The sequence below is a fragment of the Esox lucius genome, chromosome 22 (assembly GCF_011004845.1).
Source record: "Esox lucius isolate fEsoLuc1 chromosome 22, fEsoLuc1.pri, whole genome shotgun sequence".
Taxonomy (NCBI): domain Eukaryota; kingdom Metazoa; phylum Chordata; class Actinopteri; order Esociformes; family Esocidae; genus Esox; species Esox lucius.
In genome coordinates, this window is record NC_047590.1 from 21,696,273 (window position 1) to 21,709,441 (window position 13,169).

General features: G+C 35.7%; 1 protein-coding gene across 2 annotated transcripts; it reads left to right on the forward strand.

Annotated features, from left to right (window-relative positions):
• The first annotated feature begins 1,900 nt into the window (after positions 1–1,900).
• Positions 1,901–12,969, forward strand: LOC105008771 (interleukin-10 receptor subunit beta). Of its 2 annotated transcripts, XM_029116772.2 has the most exons (9): positions 1,901–2,006; positions 2,308–2,428; positions 3,273–3,454; positions 3,729–3,849; positions 4,694–4,875; positions 5,099–5,262; positions 8,474–8,621; positions 8,731–8,867; positions 11,942–12,969. In XM_029116772.2, exons 1-9 carry the CDS (start codon positions 1,961–1,963, stop codon positions 12,164–12,166), a joined length of 1,326 nt encoding a protein of 441 aa, XP_028972605.2. In that variant the 5' UTR covers positions 1,901–1,960; the 3' UTR covers positions 12,167–12,969. The 2 variants fall into 2 exon arrangements, with proteins under 2 accessions (XP_028972605.2, XP_019899951.2); XM_020044392.3 differs by lacking the exon at positions 3,273–3,454.
• Positions 12,970–13,169: the final 200 nt, after the last annotated feature.

Genomic DNA, 13,169 nt, shown 5'->3' on the forward strand with positions numbered 1-13,169 from the left:
GATTTACATGAGAAAGCTAAAAGATACACTGCTATTTTACAAAGATTTTTGACTGTTGTGAGACAGGGGGATCTTGATACAAATACACTAACTTTAAGTCTACCTGGGTCTGAGACTGGATCTGATGTATTAAACGTGACTGGGACTAAGTAAACTGTTGACTGAAATGTTAACCTTGTTGATGAAATACCTGCTAGGCGTAGGAAGAATGTTGAATATATTCTTAATAGAATGAACAGGTCTAAAGATTTGACTTCATGGAATACTGTAATCAAGGGTTCGCACCTGTTAGACCTGGTTAGCAGTGTGGCAACAAACAATAAAATTGCTGATGATAGAAGGCCATTGGGGTGGGGGGTGTTTTTAGAGGCCATGGCATGTCTCAACATGCCTTTTACAACTATTCCAAATGCGCTTGTAAGGCGTAAAATACATTTGTATAAACAAACATCAGGCGAAACAATGGATGATTTAGCCACTCCACCAGCAACTTGTTATCAACAAACCAAAGCTTTCTTTGTATGGCTTCCATTTTAATGTGTTTTTATTTTATGCTTATTTATTATTTGTGATTCATTGTCAAAGTGTATGTTTTACCATGAATAATTGTTGTATGAAAAATACTATGTAAACATTGATGTGGTTTTACAAATTGTTTTATTTTTTATTAATAAAATTGACATACACAAGATTTACTTCAACCACCATGACACAAATTAAACGATTCACAAGATTGAACATGTTGTATGCAATTAAACATTTGCTTATCATGCTTACTCTGGTACATCTTAGCTACAAACTTTGAGACTATGGCATCATTTTCTTGTAAATCATCCATATTAAAAGACATAGCATCTTTATAACTCAGACCTCTTGTCATTAGATAGATGTCAAGAAAGATGTCAACATCTTGGACTTAATTATTTTTTTTTAAACACAGGGCAACAGAATATATCTTCCTCTTACCTTTCCTTGAACTTGTCAGAACTGTCTTATCTCTACACAAGCTTGGCTGCACAACAAATCAGATTTTTTTCAGAGGAACATTTCCATGGCTCTTGGTCTAGAAATTAACACACTGCTCAAAACAATTAAGGGGACATTTTAATCACACGTTGGGTCTCGATGAATTAAACATATTAAAGATCAAAACCTTTACTGTACATTACTTTGTAATTTTTTGAGAACAACATGACGTAACAACTGTCATTGGAAAACAAAATCACCAACCGATTGAGGGCTGGATTCAAACTCACACCAAAAATCTAAGTAAACAATTGAAATCACAGGCTGTTACAAATTGTGTGAATTTCATCACGGCAACTCATAATGTGACTCAGTAGTGTGTATGGCCTCCAAATGCCTGTATGCACTCCCATTAACATCTGGGCATGCTCCTGTTGAGACGGTAGTTAGAGTCCTGGGGGTTCACTTCCCAGACCGGGATCAGGGCATCAGTGAGCTCCTGGACAGTCTGTGATGTTACTTGGTGGTGTCGGATGCACCTATACATAATGTTCCAGCGGTTCTCAAATTAATTCAGCTCAGGGGAATTTGAGGGTCTGTCAATGGCATCAATGCCTTCATCATCCAGAAACTTCCTACACACGGGCCACATGTATGGAATGTAGAGATTTGTGTTTGGATTTCATAAATAAAAACTGAACACTTTAAACACAAAGTATACAAAGCACAAAACCGGTACAGTGCAGATGCATATTCATGTTGATATCTGACACATTCATGTTGATATAACAAATAGATAATGAGCATTTGTACCTCATGGGAGGGCAAAGGTTTTTGTGGAAATGAGGAAATATGACTGTTTTACTTCCTCACTGTCTACTAATGAAAAAACAACTGTTTGTTTCAGATTTTTAGATTTAGAATTTAACAAACACCTTGGTCCAGTGTGTCATACATTCATTGTTACAACTGAAAAACCCTACAGCACTTTGAGATGGCATTTTATCTTCTTATCACTTTGGGATTTCTATTCATTTCAGGTTTGTGTATACATTCCTGGTTTTGGTCTTTACTTATTTTAGACTAGACATCAATGTATGTACACTGACAATGTTGAACTTTCTTACATTGTTTAGGTTCTGGTTTCACTGGCCAGTATCATAATATGTACTTAAATATGTTTTTGCTTGATTTGGCATTCCACTATAGCATGCAAACTAAAGCAATTGTATTTGAAAGTGTTTTTTTCTTTATTTTAATTGCTCTAATTTGTTGCTTGTATTTGAAAAAACTCTCAAATAATGATCATTTGTTAATGTGTTTGTGTTTTAAATTCGATAGGGGTGCCACTCCTGCCACCGCCACAAAATGTTACAGTGGTCTCTCACAACATGGATGCCATATTGAAGTGGGATAATCCCCTACCTTTGTTCAGAGACATTACCTACACAGCTGAATACAAGTAAGACAATGTTTAAGACAACATTTATTTGGTTTGTCAATTAGGAATTATGTTTTGAACTTATAGCTACAGTGTTTTCCAATGGCCAGTGTAGATGTGTCATTTGTTAATCCTCTACATTTTCATGTTAACATTTTTTATTTTTTTAGAAAACATGCATTATTAAATAGCAAAGAACAATGTAAACTGGGTAGTGTGACAAAAATCTATTCCTGGTACTCATGTGGATTTGAATGTTAAAAAGCCTTTAATGTGCTGGCTAGATAATCATATAAAAACACAATGCATGTTAATTACAAAGTTGTAAAAAAGTAATTATATAGTATTGAAACACCTGTTCCTAAAAGATACAATTACTCATAACATTTGGCCACTAGGGTCAAGCGAAATACCAGTCACAATATTGACAAATAAAATCACCATTCAAATATGGACTGTATTCAATAATAATTAATAAATTATGTCAAACATTACAACTTTATTCCCAAAGCATCCATTTCAAACATATCTACATCTAATATGGGAGTAAAGAGAACATATAAAAGAATATAAACTGCTTCTAAAGATCCTCATTCCAATAGGTTACTGGAAGATTTTTCACTGACATGACAGTTCCTGAAGTGTACGTAAGCTGAGTGTATCAGTGTGTAATGGGGAACTTTAAAGAGGAAGTTCTGAACACTTACACCATCACAATGGACAATTATATGAACACCTGTGTGCAGGGGATTCCTTAAAGCAACTTGATGTTAAAACTGTTAACAATTGTTAGAATTTCTTAAGTTGGCTAAATATCCTTTATTCACAGCATACCACCAAACAATAATGTCATCATCTTTGACAGGCATTCTCTGATGAAGGTCTTTCAGTCAGTATGCATGGGTACAAAAGAGTGCAGGTGTGACTTTGGAATACTCCCCAGTGTAAATGGAACTTACAAATTCAGAGTGAGAACAGAGCATCAGAGAGAGAACTCAAGTTGGGTAGAGATCCCCACAAACAAAAGCTTTAGTCTTACAAAAGAAAGTAAGTATGAACAAATAAAGTATATAGTACATTATGTGTGTTTATTGTATTATACAGAGCTCAAATGTAGTGCTGAAAGAACATTGGGCTGAAAGAACACATGCTGGCTGGCTGAAATAAATCATGGCACCTGCCATGAGTACAGTTCTGTGCTGCTCAGTATTTGTGTTTTTGACATCTCACTGTTGACATACATTCTAATTTGTTGCTTGTATTTGAAAAAACTCTCAAATAATGATCATTTGTTAATGTGTTTGTGTTTTAAATTCGATAGGGGTGCCACTCCTGCCACCGCCACAAAATGTTACAATGGTCTCTCACAACATGGATGCAATATTGAAGTGGGATAATCCCCTACCTTTGTTCAGAGACATTACCTACACAGCTGAATACAAGTAAGACAAAGTTTAAGACAACATTTATTTGGTTTGTCAATTAGGAATTATGTTTTGAACTTATAGCTACAGTGTTTTCCAATGGCCAGTGTAGATGTGTCATTTGTTAATCCTCTACATTTTCATGTTAACATTTTTTATTTTTTTAGAAAACATGCATTAATAAATAGCAAAGAACAATGTAAACTGGGTAGCGTGACAAAAATCTATTCCTGGTACTCATGTGGATTTGAATGTTAAAAAGCCTTTAATGTGCTGGCTAGATAATCATATAAAAACACAATGCATGTTAATTACAAAGTTGTAATAAAGTAATTATATAGTATTGAAACACCTGTTCCTAAAAGATACAATTACTCATAACATTTGCCCACTAGGGTCAAGCGAAATACCAGTCACAATATTGACAAATAAAATCACCATTCAAATATGGACTGTATTCAATAATAATTAATAAATTATGTCAAACATTACAACTTTATTCCCAAAGCATCCATTTCAAACATATCCACATCTAATATAGGAGTAAAAAGAACATATAAAAGAATATAAACTGCTTCTAAAGATCCTCATTCCAATAGGTTACTGGAAGATTTTTCACTGACATGACAGTTCCTGAAGTGTACGTAAGCTGAGTGTATCAGTGTGTAATGGGGATCTTTAAAGAGGAAGTTCTGAACACTTACACCATCACAATGGACAATTATATGAACACCTGTGTGCAGGGGATTCCTTAAAGCAACTTGATGTCAAAACTGTTAACAATTGTTAGAATTTCTTAAGTTGGCTAAATATCCTTTATTCACAGCATACCACCAAACAATAATGTCATCATCTTTGACAGGCATTCTCTGATTAAGGTCTTTCAGTCAGTATGCATGGGTACAAAAGAGTGCAGGTGTGACTTTGGAAGACTCCGCAGTGTACATGGAACTTACAAATTCAGAGTGAGAACAGAGCATCAGAGAGAGAACTCAAGTTGGGTAGAGATCCCCACAAACAAAAGCTTTAGTCTTACAAAAGAAAGTAAGTATGAACAAATAAAGTATATAGTACATTATGTGTGTTTATTGTATTATACAGAGCTCAAATGTAGTGCTGAAAGAACATTGGGCTGAAAGAACACATGCTGGCTGGCTGAAATAAATCATGGCACCTGCCATGAGTACAGTTCTGTGCTGCTCAGTATTTGTGTTTTTGACATCTCACTGTTGACATACATTTTTGACTTTCTCTATTCTCTCCTTAGCAATTATTGGTCCTCCCAAAGTCACTCTGGTCACCAAGGGAGGAGCTACAGGATTCATAGAGGTGAACATTCAGGATCCGGTGCTAAAGATCGATTCGCTGAAGGGAGCGTATGGCACAGTGGCGTACAATATAAGATACTGGAAGGAGACTGACAAGAAAAATGTAAGAGCAACATAACCGTTACACACAGAGAAAATCCTACAATATTAGTTCAATGATGTATGTGCCTGTGTCATAATTTTGTATAGTGTGGTTTCACAGCACCCTAGAATGGGAGAAGCAAAAGAAACAACCCTGAATATATCCTCCCAGTCCACCGTCTAGTTGCTACAGGGTTCTCCAGTCTTTTTCCGCATGAGATTTTCTTAAAAACAGAAAACTTGACATCTAATACATATCAAGTATTAAATCACCAATAAATACTTTTTTCTCAGTATAATTGTCCTGCAATAGCAAATCTGGTGTTTTTCCACAAAATGTCAGGAATTATAGACCGTAATGCTTTATTGAAGATGAAAACATTCATTTAACATCTTATAAGTAACCACAAATGGACAGTTTGTCAAAGAATGAGAAGCTACAACATAATAACGAGGCGTGTTTTGTCAATACAATCAGTTCATTAGCATTCCTCATGGTCTGCAATGAATAGACAGATATCCAGCTCAATTATTAAAGTCCATCCTCACCCATATTGAACCCAGAGTTAATAGATTCCAACAGAAGATATCGACTACTAGCATACCATACCAATGATCCATGCAATGTGTTTTTGGTGTTGCAGGTGCAATTTTATTTCCAGTCAGCTTATGAGTACACACACACACACACACACCACACGGAGCAACAGGGTAAGCAACCTGAAAATCTATTGATGCAACTGTCTCAATTTAACAAATGTATTGAGGCAATTGTACCTGAGGCAATTGTACCGGGTCCTTGTGAACTTGGCATAATTAATAATAATTTAGGCCCTTCCCCGACAAACATAATAAGCCCACAATCATGGGCTGCTCAGCTCCCACTCTCGTTCTTAAGTGAAAGAGCAGCTTTTGTGATCGGACAATAAACGTTCTATGGCTTCATCCTTGACCCCGTTTCACATTGGTTATTTTGTCACAGTTTTTCTGGCGCTAGCCCTGAAAAGTCGGTTCTAACCCTGTTCCAGAGCATGGCCAGCTAGCCCTAGGCTAAGAGTGGTGCAGTCCCACTTCAAAATATAAAAGTGTGAAAATGTGCTTATCCCTGAATTTAGGAGGCCCTTAGCCCAGGGCTTAGGATGCTCTTAGCCCTAGGCTAAGGTGCAGTGTAAACACATCTAGTGTGGTTGGATGTATGACACAATCAATCTCCAAAGAAAATGTGCACAAGCAAATAAAAAAACAATAATATCAAAATAGGATTTTTAAATATAAGATAATGTACTCTACATTAGCATACAAAAGCTCTAACCATTTCCATAGTGTGCCCCACCTTATAATATTCTTTAACTATGTAAAGAATTATTAACATTTTGTAATTTTGTTTCAATTATTATTTGCCCCACATAGTTATCCCTTTGAAAAGGTAGCCTACACAACACAAATTATAGACACAAAATAGCCTTTTTTTTTAAGGCAACATATGAAATTCGGAAGTCTTATTGTTGCTGACTAATCTCTAATATAGAGTCTTACTGTTGCTACATAAGTTAAATAAATAATAGGCCTGCAAGTATGGAGCAGTATAGTTGTTTTTAACGGTTTTATTAGTGCAATTAATTTAATGCCAATTCCATTACATGAACCGTACACAATCATTTGCATAGATTTGTGGAGGTGGTAACAGCAGGCCACAATCAATTAAGTGCAGTTACTTAATCACATAATTGCAAACTCCTTTTAAATTTCACAGTTCAAACATTTTCAACTACAATATTAATCGGTACACCCCTATATCCGCATGTCAGTGTATTTTCGAAGCCCATATAGCGTAATTTAAATGACAAAGAAATCCTGCCCTCTTGAAAGTCATTAGCCCCAACTTTTGTTCATGGCAGCTACATTTATCTACTACCTTTCTGGTTAAAACGTGCAATTTGCTGGTTACTGTTCTTTTAAATGTAAAAAGACAAAAGGGCCACCAGTTTACCGGTTTTCTGGATGCACTCCATGTAGTCAGTAGCCTAGCCAGTGGGCTTATAGTGCTTCATAGCCAGGTGCTAGCTATCTAACTTTCTACATATAATAGCCATTCTATTATGTACTAGGAGCGCAACATATTCCATCCATTGACTTAATGGGTCCCTTGCAGCAAATCTCTCTGTTGTTGCCAATTTGTCAGTATACTAACTTTGAAACCAGCTTGCTTTGCCTCTCCATTATTCTGAAACACTCTCCTCCATATTTGATTGCATTACTATCATCTTTGTCTTGCATGCCAATGCCGCAATTGCTATTGCTTTTACAAACTAAAAAGCATTTCATTTCTGTTTTGACACAATTTTATACTTTTCAGTAACAGAACATGTTTTCCATTTAAGCATTTACATAAGATTTTTCAGTGTATCAGGGTTGCAATAATTGTGATTTTTGAGCTAAATATGTATTTCTTGATTAAGATCTATATATTGTATTACATATTATATATAAATATAATATATTTTTACAGTTAAAACTGTTAAGGTATTTACTGTCTTAAGTATATATACCAATCATCTCACAACATAAATCGCTGAATCATAATATTCCATATCATAACATTGTGTAGTTCTTTGTACAATGTGCATTTTGCAAAAAAAAACATTATTTTGAACAGCTGTTTTACTGACTTGAATGTCCTGATTTTTACTATAGTTTATTAAAATGGCTGGCATCAAATAGGATTATACTCTGGATACATATGTGTTCCTCCAGCGTACTGCTGCGACTAACAACTTTGTTTTATGTGCACTAGGGAAAAAAAGGAAAAATGTGTTAAGACTGATAATTGTACAAAAGATGCAACAATAAATGCAACTAATTTATTGTTGAAGATGATAATTAACACAGCTTTGGAGAACAACATACGCAGAGTCTCTGCTCAACAAACTCAATAACTAATTGTTTGTGTAACAGATGCAGTTCTTGTAACCATATGTGATTATCAGCCTTCCAGCAGTCAAAGTGAGCCCATTCACGAAGAATCTGGAGTTTTCAGTTAATTGGTAATGGGTCCTGTGTGCTTTGGGCCTTACTGACACAATTGAAATGAGTCAAAAGATAACTGCTTCTAACCTAACGACTCAGCAACCCCTGGAGCTACACACTACTGTATTTAAATTGACCAAAATTGACAAATAGTTTACTCAGTTAGTTCAGTCCCTTATAAATATATGGTAATTCTGTGATCCCAGATGTCTGAGATAAAGGAGGCAGCTGAGCAGCAGGTCAAGCTGACACCACTGGAACCCAACACTAGATACTGCGTTCAGGTCCAGATGTATGTACCACTATGCTATACTGAAAAGGAGTACAGCAATATCACATGTTTAATGAGCACAGGTGAGCTTCTCTTTTCTTTTAGCTTTTGTATGCAGGTCAATGGAACTGAATCTGAGCACGGTTTATCTGTGTGAAATAAAGTGAATGGTGTCCTCTCTCTGTGTTGTAGAACCAAGGATGTCTGAAGGACTGTTGGTCATTTTGCTTATGGTGGCTTTTTTACTACTCTTCCTAATCTGCTGTGTAATTTACAAAGGGAGAAAGTTCCTCCACCCCAAAGTTAAGCTACCTGAACACTTCAAAAAGGTAAATTTTGTGTGCTTATATGAGTTTTAAAATGGCTGGCAGAAAAACATTACACTTTAAATGTAAGGATGTTTTATTAATATTGGCTTTTGACACAATATTAATTAGATATGCAAAGGTACTACTGAAACTGCTATCGGTTTTTGATGATGTGAATGTACCAGCTCAGCAGAATGAATGGGCAGGGCGGCTCTTTGAGGGCGGAGCAAACACTGTAGCAATTTCTAAATGTTTTGAACATCTTTCTTTCATATCCAACACTCATATCAATAGAATGCCAGACTGTGAAGGGACTCTCTTTATTAGGTCTAGTGTTTGCATAACACATTCACAACTAGAAGGTTAGTGCTTGAACTGTGAGGCATTGACACTGGCTTGGCTGAGCCACTTGGGGCTGCTACCACCTTAAAGCGAAGAAGGACCTGAGCTCTTGCCCCATCCCCACACTCCCTTCTAGGTTCCTCAGTTTTGTTGTCCATTCCTCGCCGCAAAATAATTCATAACCACCTCCCCACTGGAATGGATGCACTGGTTTAAAGGGCACACCCATAGGTTTCCAGTTAATAGATTGTTCCTCTTACCATATTGGGTTTGAGGCTCTTTCCGAGTGAGACTAGTGCAATATGCCTTCTGCCTTTTCTCATTCTACTCAAATCAAGACTGCACAGATTCCATTACGGGGAAATGTATCCTATTTAGACTATAATATATTTTCAGGCGAGTATCAAGGCACTATATTATTTTGTCTTGTAAACTTACTTAAATCACCCGCTTAAGCTCATTGGGCTCTACCTTCAGAGGAAGTATAACGATACTGGATCAAAGGAGCCTCCTGAGTTTTCCATTGTGTCAGTCTGACGGACATTGTGCTTCATGGTCGACGTCCGCGATCCCGCGGACAGTGCTAATTTGCATACATATTTCGAAAAATAGATTCTCCATAATCGTCCGATTCCAATGGTATATTATTTGTAGCCACTTTCCTGAAGCGTTCCGTGTATAATTGGGGTTTTCCGTGTATAATATGGGTTGTATAGTTGTATAGTTTGGGTTGCTATGAGAACTTTTCACCAGGCAACGACATTGCCTATTCATCTTAGAAAGGCTCATTTGTACATCAGTATAAATATTACAAGCGTGTACATCACTATATATGATGTTTTTAACCATAATACATCGTTTGTATTATATATAAGATATAAAAATTAATATTTAGTCAAAATAGTATGGGGATGTTCTTGAGTTTTTGGGAAGAAGTTGGTAATTTTTCTGAGTTTATAAAATATATAAGTCCAAACGTAACTAGCGATCTAGTGCTGCCATCTGCTGGCCGTTTTGAGTCATTACACCTATTACATGGGATTTTACATTCAATCTTATTTATTTCATAATGTTTTATTTCTAGGTAGAAGAACCACATTTTTTGGGGGTGCCTATATTTTTTACCTTCTATTATATTATTTTTCATTATTTTCAACCCAATTACAGTGTAATTTGATAGTAAAGGCATGAAAGTATGAGGAAATACCATTGACACAAAATCTAATAATGCTTTAAAAAAAAAATCTTGATGCTGAATGGCAGAAATGTTTTCCGAAAACATTTTTTTTGCCTGTCAAACAGATGAGTTTTATAAATATTGACCCAGAAGTCTGTTTTTATGTGTTTTTATTGTAGCCAGAGGGGTTGCTATTAAAAGGATACATCATAATAGGTTGTATCTGTTACAGAAATGAATCTAGGACCCAAAATGTCCCACTAGTGAAATCCGGCCGAAAGCCCCATAGGCTACCAAGGGTTAAAGCAAGAAACCAAACATCCAAAAAAAGTGAATGTTTTTCATTGACGTGAAAATAGTTTTCTGACAAATTATGGAATCTCAAATTCAGACATTTTACAAGACTTTGCACCCTTGATGTTTAACATATCTTACACCCCATATCAAAGTCATAAAAATGTCAGTGGAAACAGGTTTGACAAGTGTTACTGGCGGATTCAGCAAGAAAGCAATAATGAGAAATATTAATATTATATAGCAAAATGTTTCCACAGAAGATAATATGAAATGCAACAGTACTATTGTGTAAAGGACAGCTTATAAAATTTTGATGAGTAGAAATTAATCTCAATTTGAAAATGCATGTAAAGTATGAGATTTAGACAGTTCTGTTCACCTAAAATCAATGGATACTTTTATTCCCAAAATGGAACCATGAAATGTTAATCTAATACTTGTCAGATAAACTTGGCCATAAAGTCTGCTGGATTTAGGTGAGTATATTAGAGGGATGTTGTACAGGCCGTTCTTATTTGATCATATTTTCGCACAGGATACATTTTTCTTTGGTTCAGACGAAGTCATTATGTGCATGTTCGGGTTTGTATCACCACATCAGTCATTCTAATTTAATCTTTAACTGCAATGTTGTACATTTATAACGGGACAGTAATGTTGTCTGTAGTCCCATTTGAGTTGAGATCCTTGTTTTTGAGTTTTGAGACAAATGTTGGAGATCCCATTCACAGTTGGCGAAAGAAAGCAATAATGGATTCCAAAACGAATGCTTTTGCGCTAATTGATAAAGTGTCATAAAGTATTCTCCCCCTATCAAATTCTTAGTATTTTTGCATTTCTTTGCACTGAATGGAATCAGATCTTCAACCAAAACCTAATGAAAGGGATGAAAGGGAACCTAGTGTTTATACATATTTTACGGACGGAATGGCCTGGCATCATAGCATCCCCAGTAATGATGCTGCATCCACCATGCTTGACTGTTGGTGAGGTTCTTAATGTGGAACTGTTCCAGAACTCTTTAGGATCAACCATGTGCTTTTTGGCACACTTGAGATTAATTCTGAGCAGTAGTTACCACCAGCGTGGAACTTTTGAAGGTTACTGACAACACATAGGCTCTGCATATCTCTCTGTTCCTGTGAGAGCACATACCCTATAATGTTCTACTGAAGTGACCCTAGCTACAATTGTGCTTGTGAGCGTGTCCTTTTGCATTTACTATTTCTCTCATTCTCTCAGTCATTGCATGATTGACGACTGTTCTTATATCCCACAGCACCTGAATAATTCTTACCCATGCTCCTACCTGGCCTCCCCAATTACTTTACCCCTACAAGAGAAATACGACCAGATCAATGCTCTTGACGAGGAAAACCCATATAATGAGATCACTTGTTTATCAGAGGACAATCTGTGCACTATGGATAGAGGGCAGTGCACTGAATACTACAATGCTGTTCATAAAAAGGCAAAATGTGACCTACCATACAGGAATATATGACTGGGATAAATGTTATAAAATATGAGCTTATGTAATCATGGGCATTAAGGTAGTTATGATATATCAAACTATAAACCTTTCTCAGTGGCAGAATAGGTTTTTATCAATAGTTCCCAGCAAAGATCTTTAAAAGATTGGATATTGTCATTCCGAAACAATGTGCTTTACTTGTATTTGTGGCCCATGCTAAAAACAAGGGGGGGGGGGACCTTGAACATCTACGATGCCTTGCATAATTATAGGGACATTGACATATACCTTGAAATAAAAGCTCTGAACAATATGCTTTTGGCCATAGTACTGCATATTTCAACCCTCTCACTATCAGAGAGAAAATAAGACTAGTCTTCTTTCCACAATGCCTGTTAATAAAACAGCTTATTAGACCTATTAGTTTCTTTTACATTTTATTGTAATTATTTACATACACTTTTATGTTACCATCTAGGTTGCTGTGAAATATACAGCAATTTGTTTAAGAAAAAAAAAAAAGTACAGTTGTTCAAAATAGTTGGATGTAATTATGTAAAGTCAACATGAGCAATATGGAGCAAGGCTCATTTTTATTTTTCACAAATGATAAAAACATTTCTAAACACCTTTTTTTGCTTTGCCTTATGGGGTATTATGTGTAGATTGTTAAGGAATAAAATCAATATAATTTATTTTAGAAATAAGGCTGTAATGTGACAACGTGGTAAATGTGAAGGGGTCTGAATACTTTCCAAATGCAGTGTGTAATTTCACATGAGACAAATTATATCTTTACAGTAGAGAATCTATGTTTCTTTTAGGTATGTGTTTTGAGGCCTGGTTTTGTCTGGAACTATGTAATTGTTTGTCTATGTTTTTGTATCAGGAAAAAAGTTTTTTTTTGCAAATCTTTTAGCTGATTCTTTTTTATTCCGTTACCAGGCAGGCTTAATCAACTGAAATTAAAGTATATTTGATAACTACATCTCACCACTTATTGTCACTTGTATTTGAAAAATGTCTCACAGTC

Excerpts from the sequence above, each read along its gene's own strand:
- LOC105008771 (XM_029116772.2), top strand. The coding sequence starts at position 1,961 with ATGGCATTTTATCTTCTTATCACTTTGGGATTTCTATTCATTTCAG. Across the intron at positions 2,007-2,307 it reads GGGATTTCTATTCATTTCAG|GGGTGCCACTCCTGCCACCG; the intron begins GTTTGTGTATAC and ends TAAATTCGATAG. Across the intron at positions 4,876-5,098 it reads CTTTAGTCTTACAAAAGAAA|CAATTATTGGTCCTCCCAAA; the intron begins GTAAGTATGAAC and ends TTCTCTCCTTAG.